The sequence below is a fragment of the Malaclemys terrapin genome, chromosome 4 (genome assembly GCF_027887155.1).
Source record: "Malaclemys terrapin pileata isolate rMalTer1 chromosome 4, rMalTer1.hap1, whole genome shotgun sequence".
In the NCBI taxonomy this organism is placed as follows: Eukaryota; Metazoa; Chordata; order Testudines; family Emydidae; genus Malaclemys; species Malaclemys terrapin.
This window is the reverse complement of record NC_071508.1, coordinates 147,136,454-147,150,281: the sequence shown is the minus strand read 5'-3', so window position 1 is coordinate 147,150,281 and position 13,828 is coordinate 147,136,454. Positions and strand designations below refer to the sequence as shown.

At 47.9% G+C, this 13,828-nt stretch overlaps 1 protein-coding gene across 3 annotated transcripts in view; it reads left to right on the top strand.

Moving 5' to 3' along the window:
• The window catches only part of ATL1 (atlastin GTPase 1), a 52,081-nt gene that overhangs the window by 24,625 nt on the left and 13,628 nt on the right, over nt 1–13,828 (top strand). For all 3 annotated transcript variants that reach the window (XM_054028109.1, XM_054028110.1, XM_054028108.1), the window contains exons 7-9: nt 8,337–8,429; nt 10,104–10,242; nt 13,204–13,331. In XM_054028109.1, the coding sequence (XP_053884084.1) occupies nt 8,337–8,429; nt 10,104–10,242; nt 13,204–13,331 (360 nt within the window). The remainder of the gene's footprint in view (nt 1–8,336; nt 8,430–10,103; nt 10,243–13,203; nt 13,332–13,828) is intronic.

Sequence of the window (13,828 nt, the reverse complement as noted above, 5' to 3'; positions counted from 1 at the left end):
TCCTCGATCTGCTGGCAATGCCCCTACTTATACAGCCCAAAATGCCGTTAGCCTTCTTGGCAACAAGAGCACACTGTTGACTCATATCCAGCTTCTCGTCCACTGTGACCCCTAGGTCCTTTTCAGCAGAACTGCTACCTAGCCATTCGGTCCCTAGTCTGTAGCAGTGCATGGGATTCTTCCGTCCTAAGTGCAGGACTCTGCACTTGTCCTTGTTGAACCTCATCAGGTTTTTTTCTGCCCAATCCTCTAATTTGTCTAGGTCCCTCTGTATCCGATCCCTACCCTCTAGTGTATCTACCACGCCTCCTAGTTTAGTGTCATCTGCAAACTTGCTGAGAGTGCAGTCCACACCATCCTCCAGATCATTAATAAAGATATTAAACAAAACCGGCCCCAGGACCGACCCTTGGGGCACTCCACTTGAAACCGGCTGCCAACTAGACATGGAGCCATTGATCACTACCCGTTGAGCCCGACGATCTAGCCAGCTTTCTATCCACCTTACAGTCCATTCATCCAGCCCATACTTCTTTAACTTGGTGGCAAGAATACTGTGGGAGACAGTATCAAAAGCTTTGCTAAAGTCAAGAAATAACACATCCACTGCTTTCCCCTCATCCACAGAGCCAGTTATCTCATCATAGAAGGCAATTAGGTTAGTCAGGCACGACTTCCCCTTCGTGAATCCATGCTGACTGTTCCTGATCACTTTCCTCTCCTCTAAATGTTTCATAATTGATTCCTTGAGGACCTGCTCCATGATTTTTCCAGGGACTGAGGTGAGGCTGACTGGCCTGTAGTTCCCCGGATCCTCCTTCTTCCCTTTTTTAAAGATGGGCACTACATTAGCCTTTTTCCAGTCATCTGGGACCTCCCCCGATCGCCATGAGTTTTCAAAAATAATGGCTAATGGCTCTGCAATCTCACCCGCCAACTCCTTCAGCACCCTCGGATGCAGCGCATCCGGCCCCATGGACTTGTGCACGTCCAGTTTTTCTAAATAGTCCCGAACCACTTCTTTCTCCACAGAGGGTTGGTCACCTTCTCCCCATGCTGTACTGCCCAGTGCAGCAATCTGGGAGCTGACCTTGTGCGTGAAGACAGAGGCAAAAAAATCATTGAGTACATTAGCTTTTTCCACATCCTCGGTCACTAGGTTGCCTCCCTCATTCAGTAAGGGGCCCACACTTTCCTTGATTTTCTTCTTGTTGCTAACATACCTGAAGAAACCCTTCTTGTTACTCTTAACATCTCTTGCTAACTGCAACTCCAAGTGTGATTTGGCCTTCCTGATTTCACTCCTGCACGCCTGAACAATATTTTTATACTCCTCCCTGGTCATTTGTCCAATCTTCCACTTCTTATAAGCCTCTTTTTTGTGTTTAAGATCAGCAAGGATTTCACTGTTTAGCCAAGCTGGTCGCCTGCCATATTTACTATTCTTTCTACACATCGGGATGGTTTGTTCCTGCAACCTCAATAAGGATTCTTTAAAATACAGCCAGCTCTCCTGGACCCCTTTGCCCTTCATGTTATTCTCCCAGGGGATCCTGCCCATCTGTTCCCTGAGGGAGTCAAAGTCTGCTTTTCTGAAGTCCAGGGTCCGTATTCTGCTGCTCTCCTTTCTTCCTTGTGTCAGGATCCTGAACTCGACCATCTCATGGTCACTGCCTCCCAGGTTCCCATCCACTTTTGCTTCCCCTACTAGTTCTTCCCTGTTTGTGAGCAGCAGGTCAAGAAAAGCTTTGCCCCTAGTTGGTTCCTCCAGCACTTGCACCAGGAAATTGTCCCCTACACTTTCCAAAAATTTCCTGGATTGCCTGTGCACCGCTGTATTGCTCTCCCAGCAGATATCAGGGTGATTAAAATCTCCCATGAGAACCAGGGCCTGCGATCTAGCAACTTCTGCTAGTTGCCAGAAGAAAGCCTCGTCCACCTCATCCCCCTGGTCTGGTGGTCTATAGCAGACTCCAACCACGACATCACCCTTGTTGCTCCCACTTCTCAACTTTATCCAGAGACTCTCAGGTTTTTCTGCAGTATCATACCGGAGCTCTGAGCAGTCATACTCCTCTCTTACATACAACGCAACTCCCCCACCTTTTCTGCCCTGCCTGTCCTTCCTGAACAGTTTATATCCATCCATGACAGTACTCCAGTCATGTGAGTTATCCCACCAAGTCTCTGTTATTCCAATCACATCATAGTTCCCTGACTGTGCCAGGACTTCCAGTTCTCCCTGCTTGTTTCCCAGGCTTCTTGCATTTGTGTATAGGCACTTAAGATAACTCAATGATCGTCCGTCTTTCTCAGCATGAGACAGGAGTCCTCCCGTCTTGCGCTCTCCTGCTTGTGCTTCCTCCCAGGATCCCATTTCCCCACTTACCTCAGGGCTTTGGTCTCCTTCCCCCGGTGAACCTAGTTTAAAGCCCTCCTCACTAGGTTAGCCAGCCTGCTGGCGAAGATGCTCTTCCCTCTCTTCGTTAGGTGGAGCCCGTCTCTGCCTAGCACTCCTTCTTCTTGGAACACCATCCCATGGTCGAAGAATCCAAAGCCTTCTCTCCGACACCACCTGCGTAGCCATTCGTTGACTTCCACGATTCGACGGTCTCTACCCCGGCCTTTTCCTTGCACAGGGAGGATGGACGAGAACACCACTTGCGCCTCAAACTCCTTTATCCTTCTTCCCAGAGCCACGTAGTCTGCAGTGATCTGCTCAAGGTCATTCTTGGCAGTATCATTGGTGCCCACGTGGAGAAGCAGGAAGGGGTAGCGATCCGAGGGCTTGATGAGTCTCGGCAGTCTCTCCGTCACATCGTGTATCCTAGCTCCTGGCAAGCAGCAGACCTCTCGGTTTTCCCGGTCAGGGCGGCAAATAGATGACTCAGTCCCCCTGAGGAGGGAGTCCCCGACCACCACCACCCTCCTCCTCCTCTTGGGAGTGGTGGTCGTGGAACCCCCATCCCTAGGACAGTGCATCTTTTGCCTTCCAATCGGTGGAGTCTCCTTCTGCTCCCTTCCCTCAGATGGGCCATCTAGTCCACTCTCCGCATTAGCACCTGTAGAGAGAACATGGAAACGATTCCTCACCTGTATCTCCATTGCTGGTGCATGGACGCTCCTCTTTCTTCTTCTGGAGGTCACATGCTGCAAAACCTCCTCACAATCCTTCTGTCCCTGCTGCGCCTGCTCTGAATCTTCAGAACATTGTGACCGTAGAAGCATCTCCTGACGTCTGTCCAGGAAATCTTCATTTTCCCTTATGCAACGCAGAGTTGCATAAGCGGTGCATAGGCCTGGGGATGAATTTCCCAGTGGCAGAGCACACTTCTCCTGCAGCACTCCAGCCCGGGGAGTGAGACAGCAGGAACTGTAGTCACAGGCAGTGCTTCCCCAGGGCAGCACAGAGTACCGTCCCTCGGCTGACAGTGGGATTCAAGGCACTGAGATCAGGCTGATGTATTGATGGATCATCAGCTGGAATGTCACTGGCAGCACAGCATAGCACACGGGCAGGATCAGAACACTGACTAGGTATAGACTATAACCCACTAATAATGAGGCGGTTGCTTAGCAGTTCCTTAAATCTGCAGCCTACCCAGTCTGTCTTTGTCTTTGAGCAAAGCCAGTCATATTGCCGTACTCCTTTGGGTCCGTCTCTGGGGGAGCACGTCAGTTGACCCGCTCGTGTGGCTGGAAAACGGTGCAGGAGGTGGGAGCAGATTTTTGTAGCATTAGAGGTGGGGTGCAGCACTGATGTGGGGACAGAGGGCGGGATTTAGGAGCCCAGCAAAGGGTACCACTGTGTGGACATCATAGGCTCAGGCTTCTGGAAGACATTGACTTAGTCCCAGGAGCCGTTCTCATTGAAAAAAATTAGCGCTATACAAAATGAGCATAGTGCCTATTCACTGGATAAAAACCGGTTCGCTGACAGATCACAAAAAGTAATTGGAAATAGGGAATATCATCCTGTGGGGGTCTTTCTAGTGGCATCAGCAGGGAGGGATTCTTGGCTCAGTGCTGTTCAATATCTTCATCAATGATCTGGAAGAAAACGGAAATTGACTACTGGTAAAACTTGCAGACAACACACAAATTGGTGGGGAGAGATACATAAGGATGGGGGTTGGGCAGCTATTCTGCTCGACCTGGATCGCTTGGTAAGATAGGCTCATTCGAACAACCTGCATTTTAATGCAGCCAAATTCCAGGGCAGGCATCTAGGAACAAATAAGGTAGATAACCCAGAGGGGACACAGCATCCTGGAATGTAGTGACACTGAAAAGGATTTAAGGGTAATGGTAGATAATGAATTGAACACAAACTCCCCATGTGATGCTTTATGTCAGAAGATGAACGCAGTCCTGGGATGTGTAAGCAGGGGAACATGAAGCATGAGTAAAGAGCTGGTGTTACCTCTGAATACAGCATTAGTGGGGCCATTCCTGGAGACAGTGTCCGGTAAGTTCCAGTGTCCACACTTCAAAAAGGATGTTGAAATACTGGAAAGGGTTCAGAAAAGAGCAACAAAAATGACAGAGTCTGGAAAACCTGCTTTACAGTGAGAGACTTCACAAGCTGCATCCATTTAGTTCCTCCAAGAGACAATTAAGAGGGGAGTTGATCATGGTTTACAAGTACCTACATGGGAAGAGATTTCTGATAGTAAATGGCTCTTCAGTCTAGCATTAAAAAACATAATTAGATCTAATGGCTGGAAGCTGATGCTAGACAAATTCTGACTAAAAATAAGGTGCAAAGATTATTTATTTATTTTTAACACTGAGGGTAAATTAACCATTGGAACAACTTAACCTAGGGATGTGGGAGATTCCCCATCACGTTGAGATTGTCAGTCTTTCTGAAGGCACTGGGGGAGGTTCTGTGGCCTGGGGTACACAGATGGTCAGACTGGATTACAGGGGTCCCTTCTGGCCTTAAAACTTCTGTGCGTGAAGCTCTGGGAACCAGCGTACATAAGGAAATATGGGCAAGAATGAAGTGGTAGCTGAGAAAAGCCTTGAGGCCCTGCCTAAACGGAGCTGCCTGACTGACTTGCTGCCTCTGGGAAAGGTGTCACTCTTGGTGTACAGCTTGGGGCGCCTCGGGCCACTGTGCTGAAAACACACAATGACTTCTGAATCGGCGTCAGAGTACAGAGCGTGTGTAACCTATTTGTGAAAACGGGTCTTGTTACAGAGGCGTGCCAGAGGATTATCTGAACTACAAGCGAAGGTGACTGTAGCATGGGTAGGCTGACCTGTGCTAGCATCAGTTTAGCGCCGTTAACAATAGTAATGAGGATGTGGCGGCACAGGGTAGCAACCGGAGTACAAGCCCACTGGGGACCCTCAGTATGTTCTCTGGTTGCTAGAGTCTGTTGCTATGGCTACACGATTGTTACCTATGCTAGCTAGATTAAAGCTAGTGGGGCTACGCCTACCCATGCTACAGTCAGACCTTCCCTTGCTGTGTCACCATAACCTTGGAGAAGGGTGTAGTCTGAAATAGACAGATACATACATTTTTCACAGAGTGTAATGTTCGTAGCAGTTGTCAATTTTATGTCTCACTTTCTCGCTGAAGACAAAGCTTTATGGAGAGAGAATGAGGAGGGAAAGAGGTCTCTTTCTTGCTCGCTCGTTCTCGGTCTAATTTTTATTTTAAGCAACAGCCATTTTTTCTCTGCATTTCCAATAAACATATTTCCAGCTATTGACCTGTTGGTTCATCTGTGCGAGAGCAACCCTGGCATTTCTGCAGGGCCGTGTTTGGCTTCCGCATGCAACTGCCTGTCTCTCCAAACCCCAGTCACGTACTCTGTCGCTTAGGTACGTGCTGTGTAAATCAGATCTTGAATGCAGGACATGCCTTGACAATTATTTTTTGAAACAATTGTAACTTGACCACATTGGCATGTATTTATTTCTTGAACAGAAACTTTGGCTGCCTCAATAAAGATTACAAAATTCAGTGCTTTCATATTTATCCTCTCATGCTACATATGTTTCTCATTAAGAGGCAGCTTGGAAAGATGCCCAGTCGAGGCTGAAATTTTTTTTCAAAGCTGTTAATTTCCCATAGGATAAAACTAACTGTGGCTGAAGTTAGGGATCTTGTTCCCTTTGTGCTGGTTAGCAAACTTCCTTTAACTTTTGCAGAATATGCGCCTACCTATTGTTCTATCCAAATGCTCACATTCTAGGTAGGACAGGAAGTGCCCAAATAACTGGCGGTGCTTTTCAATCTAGAGCCTCAGCTGGCCATTAGATATATACAGGGCCGGCTCCAGGCACCATCTGACCAAGCACGTGCTTGGGGAGGCACCTTGTAAGGGGAAGCCAATCTTGGGGTGGCGCTCGGGTGTTTGTTTGTTTTGTTTCAGCGGGGCAGCGCTCAGGGGTATTTTTTTTTTTTGGTTCGGTGGGGCGGCGCTCAGGTTTTTTTGTTGTTTTTGGTTCGGCGGGGCGGCGCTCGGGGGGGAGGTTGTTTTTGGTTTGGCGGGGCGGCACTGGGTTTTTTTGTTTGTTTTTGGTTCGGCGGGGCGGCGCTCGGGGGCGGGTTGGTTTTGGTTTGGCGGGGCAGCGCTCGGGGGCGGGTTGTTTTTGGTTTGGCGGGGCGGCGCTTGGTTTTTTTTGTTTGTTTTTGGTTCGGCGGGGCGGCACTCGGGGGGGGTGTTGTTTTTGGTTCGGCGGGGCAGCGCAGGGGGGGTTGTTTTTGGTTCGGCGGGGCGGCGCTGGGTTTTTTTGTTTGTTTTTGGTTCGGCGGGGCGGCGCTCGGGGGGGGAGGTTGTTTTTGGTTCGGCGGGGCAGCGCCGGGGGGGGTTGTTTTTGGTTCGGCGGGGCGGCGCTGGGTTTTTTTGTTGTTTTTGGTTCGGCGGGGCGGCACTTGGGGGGGTGTTGTTTTTGGTTCGGCGGGGCGGCGCTCAGGGGGGGAGGTTGTTTTTGGTTCGGCGGGGCAGCGTGGGGGGGTTGTTTTTGGTTCGGCGGGGCGGCGCTGGTTTTTTTTGTTTGTTTTTGGTTCGGCGGGGCGGCGCTCGGGGGCGGGTTGTTTTTGGTTTGGCGGGGCGGCGCTTGGGTTTTTTTGTTTGTTTTTGGTTCGGCGGGGCGGCGCTCGGGGGCGGGTTGTTTTTGGTTTGGCGGGGCGGCGCTTGGGTTTTTTTGTTTGTTTTTGGTTCGGCGGGGCGGTGCTCGGGGGCGGGTTGTTTTTGGTTTGGCGGGGCGGCGCTTGGGTTTTTTTGTTGTTTTTGGTTCAGCGGGGCGGCACTCGGGGGGGGGTGTTGTTTTTGGTTCGGCGGGGCGGCGCTCAGCGAGGAGGTTGTTTTTGGTTCGGCGTGGCAGCGCAGGGGGGTTGTTTTTGGTTCGGCGGGGTGGCGCTGGGTTTTTTTGTTTGGTTGGTTTTGGTTCGGCGGAGCAGTGCGTGGGGGGGGGTTCTTACAGCAGGGCGTTTTTTTGTTTTTTGTTTTGTTTTTGTTGTTGCTTGGGGCGGCAAAAAAGCTAGAGCCGGCCCTGGATATATAGTATTGTATGCAAATTTTGGGCAGGGGGTTTTCATCTGCTAAACACAGAGTGGGAGTCTCCCCTGTGCGGAGTCCCGGCCCAATGGTCTGTGCACCACGCTGGTTCCCCTTCAGTCCCAAGAGCACCCATCGCACAGGGCAGTGTTTCACCCAAAATAATCCCAAATTCAGGACCCGAAGAAGTTGCCACTGGAGCTGAGTGAGTAATTCACAGTGAATAATTAGAAAATACATGTAGCCTCCTTTTGTTCATCTCACAGGTTCCTTAAATGTATCTATTGTTTTCCAGTTTGATGAAGCAGTAACTTTTAAAATTGTGCATGTATTTTATATGTGGTATTTGATATGTCTATGGCAGGATGATGAATATTCAACAGTCAGGCAATGTTGCTCAGTTGTGATTGGTGATACAAGTCACATGGTATTTTCTTCTGTGCCTTGACTGGATGCGCATGTGAGCACTTCGGCCACGAATATTTTGCGTGTGACTTTGAAATTCATTTCTCGCCAGTCTTTTTTGCCAGTGAAACTTGAAGGCTTGAATATTTGTGGGAAGTGAGCATAAAGTGGGTGTGAACAAGGCTACGTTTTTATTTATCTGTGAAGCTAATCTGTAAAATTATGTTTGTATTATCCACCCAGCGCCAGTTGTCGTTTTTCTTCTGGAAGACGAGGCAAAAACCAAACAACATAGGGCCTGATCCAAAGTCCGGTGTAGTCAAAGAGTGCCTGGACTTCAGTGAATCAAGCCCATACTGGATAGCACAGTACTAATGAGCCTTCTATTTGTTTCCTACTTGTGTTTTTTAGTCTCTCATATTCCTCGTTCGTGACTGGAGTTTCCCGTATGAATTTTCCTATGGAGCTGATGGTGGTTCCGAATTTTTGGAAAAACGTCTTAAGGTTTGTCCTACATTTCTGGATGCTGCTTGGCATGAACTTGTCATGAATTAGTTCTGAGCTGACCTGGCTAGATGAGATACGTTTGATGGAAAGGGATTCAAGAATGACTTAGAAAGCCCTTCATCTCCTAACCCAGGGAAGCTGCTGCTCTCCACACACCACTGTACGAATAGAACGTAGGCTGGGCTGGAGACCCTGATTCTGCACAGTGCAGGTGCACAGAGTTGTGCATGTAAGCTCAAGGAGGACATGATGAGCAGGAGACAGAGTACAGAGCAATTGGACTAATGAGAGCTCAGCTGAGTGGCTACCAAGTTACTCCTGCTTGGAAGCAGGAAGATAGTACGTGGAGACACCTCATGTCCATGTTGAGACTCGCAATCCAGAGCATCTCTCCTCAGATACATCTGTTTTCCGCCCACACCCTTTTTGGCCAGTGCTCTTGAAAGTAAAGGATTGGGCTTGCTTTTACTACCACATCTTATGGAGGACCAAGAATAACCCACCATAGCCTTTGCTCACACTTGCATTGAAACACAACCGGCTCTGCTCCCTCATGCACACCTTGCTGGATGACAGCCTTGGAGATGACTTAGCAAAGGCTGCATGGGTACAATTAAAGCTGAAAGACAAGTACTGGGATAGGAGGGGGTGGTTCATGTGGAAAATTGATGGGTGAGCTCACTACCTCTCCAGCAATGGGGATGCCACAGGTGGGAAGAGCAGAATGAAAACAAAATCCCTCCATCGCTCTTAGGAGCAATAATGAAAATACATGGAGAAGTATACAGAGTTAGCCTGTTCCACCATAGAGATTTCTGGGTAGGGTGACCAGATAGCAAGTGTGAAAAATTGGGATGGGGGTGGGGGGTATTAGGAGCTTATGTAAGAAAAAGCCCTAAATATCGGGATTATCCCCAGGGCCAGCTCCAGGCACCAGCTCAGCAAGCAGGTGCTTGGGGCAGCCAACGGAGAGGGGTGGCACATCCGGCTCTTCGGCGGTGGGTCCCTCACTCCCTCTCGGAGCGAAGGACCTGCCGCTGAATTGCCGCTGAAGAAGCGGTGGCGATAGAGCTGCAGCCAAAGTGCCGCAGATCGCGATCACGGCTTTTTGTTTGTTTGGTTGATTTTTGCTGCTTCGGGTGGCAAAAATCCTGGAGCCGGCCCTGATTGTCCCTATAAAATTGGGACATCTGGTCACCCTATTTCTGGGCAACATACATTTCAGATGGGAAATAAAGGATAAGTAGATGATCAGGACGAATTTTGCATTAATAGTTAGTTGTATAATAAAATGTATGGGCGAGGCACTGTTAGAAGTAGTCAGGAAATGTATGGATGATTTGATAGTGGAAATGAATGAAAAGGCCTAATTAAAGGGGGATCAAGAAAACCCCGGCTATAAACTCCTGAGATGGTTTTGTATTCTAGTCAGACTCATGCAGACACAATTTTTAGAGTAATAACACGCTCCAGGGCCTGTGGTCAGAGTGAGACATAAATGTTACTTGGTTGCTGGAAAAGCTCTGTCTTTGGCTTCATAAAGCATGCATAAACCTCCCCCTGAATACACTTTCCTTAAACAATCAGTCCTCTTGCAGTATGTACTCCACACTTTAATGTTATACATCTGATGTCCACATAATATGCTAACATCAAGCTGATCTCTCGTAGGTCTCAGGAAATCAACATGAAGAATTGCAGAATGTCAGAAAACACATCCATTCGTGTTTCACAAACATCTCCTGCTTTCTGTTACCTCATCCTGGCTTGAAAGTAGCCACCAACCCAAATTTTGATGGAAAACTAAAAGGTTTGATGGAAAGCTAAAAGCTATAGTTTGATATTGAATCTGATCATTTACCTTTGCAATTGAATGATTGCTTTATTTATACACATTGTCAGGTATCCTATTCTCTCCTGAAGCCCTTTCGAATATTTTTGGTAAAACACCTGTGGAAAGCAGTGCTGATCATAGATAGCCCTTTCTGAATCCAACCAACATTTCAGTGATTTTAGCCTTACAAAGGGATGGGTTAGGACCTGCTAACACATAATAAAAAGATAAAGTTCTAGGCAGATGGCTGAGAACTAAGTGACACCAGCAGCTGAGGTTTGCATTTTTAGAGGCATCATTTTGCACCTATAATTAATTGATATTTTTGCTGGTAATTCAGTACAGGCACAAAGGTGTGGAAGCAGCTGTGGAGCAAGACTGTGCTTGTGGAAAATTGAAGCCCAGTTTGAAAAATGGTCCTTAAAACTGAGACACTTTGGTGTAAAAAGCTTTCCAAAGCAATATTTAGTCTTCTTGAGTCAGCTGATTAATGGCTTCCCTGGAGGGAAATCTTAGTAGCTCCGGAGCCTGGGGCTGTATTTCTGTTCCAAAGGATTTGTGGGAGGTGGATTTTTAAGTTAACTTTATTTGTGGTGGCAAAGCATTCGCTCTGCGCGGCAGTCATTTAACCCACAGTGACGTGCTTCCTGAAATCTCTTAGAAGGAAAGAAAATGTTCCTTTAGCATCAAACTAAACAATTAGACAAAAGAACTTGCTTTTTGGCCGTTGTATGCTCTAGTGCCTGCTAAGGGGACCATACATCCTACTCGTCTGACACTACGTGTGTGTGAAATTGGAATCAGTTAAAAGAAAAGGGATATATAAGATAGTCAGTCTCGAATGGGAATTATCCTCTATAGATTTCACTCCTTAGTTCCAAGGAAAACTTTAGGAGCCAGCTAGAACTTGATGACTGTTTTCAAAAGAACTGGTATATGGAGCCTCATCATTCCACTTCTCTTTTCCCTCAAAGCTGCCCACTGCTTCCTCAGAACTAATCAAACGAAAATATATCACTGTTGTTACCCTTTGAATGCCCAGACAGTCCCTTTCGCTTGCACTGTCCGGTTTCATAGAAAATATGTTGTAGATGTTGTAAGTTAAAATGACTTGGTCCTGCAGTTCTGGGTGATCTCGTCTGAATCGGTCAAGATGGCGACGGAGCCCATTAACTTCCAGCGACGATGCGAGCACCTCTGGGGAAGATGCCCTTGGTACTAGCAGGAGGCAATGAATCTAGATAGTCTCTCCAGTTTGGAAAGTGCTGTGATAGAACCTATCCCTGGAGGAGAAGGAAGGAAGATCGCTTTACACTGAGTGATCTAGACACTGTGCAGTACAAATACCGCCACCACCTCCAAATATATGTCCCCGTAGCTAAGAAATCAAGGAAATATATTGTGTTCCAGGCCTGATGGGTGCACATATTAGATGTCATCTCCTAAGCCACCAGACTTTTGGATTTGTTGGTCTAGCACAGCCCCCCCATAGCAGTGTTTCTGAGCTGCAGTAGCATCTGTGTAGCTAGTCAGTGTTATGGTGGAGCTACACGTTGTAGGCATTCTCTGTTTCTGTATTTTGACTGGCAAAGACAATACTTTAGAAAGGTCAGTGATAAAAATCATCAGTGAAGTGCCTGCAGGAGTCATAATAAAAGATTATCCAAAGGACAAATTATTCGCCACTGAACCATTTAAGCAAAGAGAAGCCTTACTAGAGATGTCTTACATGAAAACCTCAGTGCTTCACAATACAGCAAAGAAATTTACAGCCATAGCCAGGAGGACAAACTGTGTGTGATCCTCTAATGTACATACAAGAGCTAATGTGATCCTCTAATGCACATACAAGAGCTCTCAATCTGCAGGTTCTAAGAGTCTGATGGTCCCAGTAGTTTTCAAATATTGCATATTTCAGTGTGCAGTACCCAGAAAGGACTGCGACCTCAGTGTAAGAAATCTCATCAGTGGAGTGCAGTAAAAAGCAGGGAAGAACAATTCTTATTCTTTTAAACCTATAGGCCAAAAGTTTTCAGGTCCTCATGTGATTTTTTTCAAAACAGGAGTGCCGAAGGAGAGAGAAAAGAGCACAGTATTTCCATACTCACGTTGCTGTTGCACACAGGCTCTGGTTGGGCAGAGCATGTAACTTGCCATGTTTCAGGTCTGCGGCCTGGGTGGCCTGGCTTAGGGGTTAGCACCAGGCGGAAACTGAGGAGTTGGGCCAGGAGCCAGTTATCAGGAATCAGGCTGGGTTGAATGCTAGCAGATCAGAACGGAGATACAGATTGGAGGGCAGCAACCAGGGGGCAGTTACCCAAGTCAGGATGAGTCAGGAACAGGTAAGCACCAGACTAACCGTCCATAGCTGTGTGAAGCCCAGTCGAACTACAAACAACTGCCAGTTTCCTCCTCTGGCTTAAATAGGGGCTGTGGCCCAATCAGGCGCCTCGGAACTCTCCCAATCAGAGCATTGAGGCGGGGCTTATGCTCCAGTTGGGCTTCATGGACCGCGGTCCCAGCTGCTGTCTGTGAGCTGACAGGCAGAGGATTGGTGTGTGATGACTCACCCGGACCCACTTGTTCAAGACCTGCAGGACCTGACTCCATGCAACAAGGCCACAGTTACCAGTTCTGGAGGCATCGGTCACCTGCTTGATCATGCAAAAGCAGCTTTGTGCATGCAGATGGCTGTGGGTGCAAACTTTGTGGGTGCCATTTAGGAGACTGCTTTTAAAATGTATCATAACAGTGTGTATTAGGCTTCAGACAAGTAGCACTAATGCGATAGTATCGCTTCTGAGAACAGCCATTATTCACTCAGACTGCATCTCAGTCACAGGATGGCTGGCGTTAGCTGCTAATGTTTCGCGTGTGCGTATTGCAGCACAAGTCTGAGTTGAGCTGATCTGGATCTGACGCGGGGTTTGCTTACAGAAATAGATGACGAGTTCATCAAGAACTTGAAGGTGTTGATTCCTTGGCTCCTTAGCCCTGAGAGCCTAGATGTTAAGGAGATCAATGGAAATAACATCACCTGTCGAGGCCTTGTGGAATACTTTAAGGTATTGGCTCCTAAACCACGCGAGGTCACGGTTATTCAGCTGGGAAGTGTGTGCGTTTTTTCCAGATTTAAGTGAGCAGTAGAGGAAGGTTTGGGATACACAGACTGGGGAAAGTGCACGTCTTTCTAGTGAAGGTATTTGTTTGTCCCCCGTAACCACGGTGTCTGAGTAGCCTCACCACTCTCTGGCGCTGTTATCCCCATTGAACAGATGGGGGCGCTGCGGCACACAGAGACTAAGTGACTTGCCCAGGGTCGCACAGGAAGTCTGTGGCGAAGTCTAAGTCAATGCTTAGGGTGACCATATGTCCCGTTTTGGCCGGGACAGTCCCCTTTTTATGCTCTGTAATGGCCGTCCCGACTTTTTTGACAAAAACGGGCATTTGTCCCATTTGCTCTTCCCAACTGATTAATCGGCAAGCGAACAAATGCCCAGTTTACAAAAAAAGCCGGGTGGTCCCCTAGGGGGCGTGGAGGAATGTTTCTATGGGGGGGGCA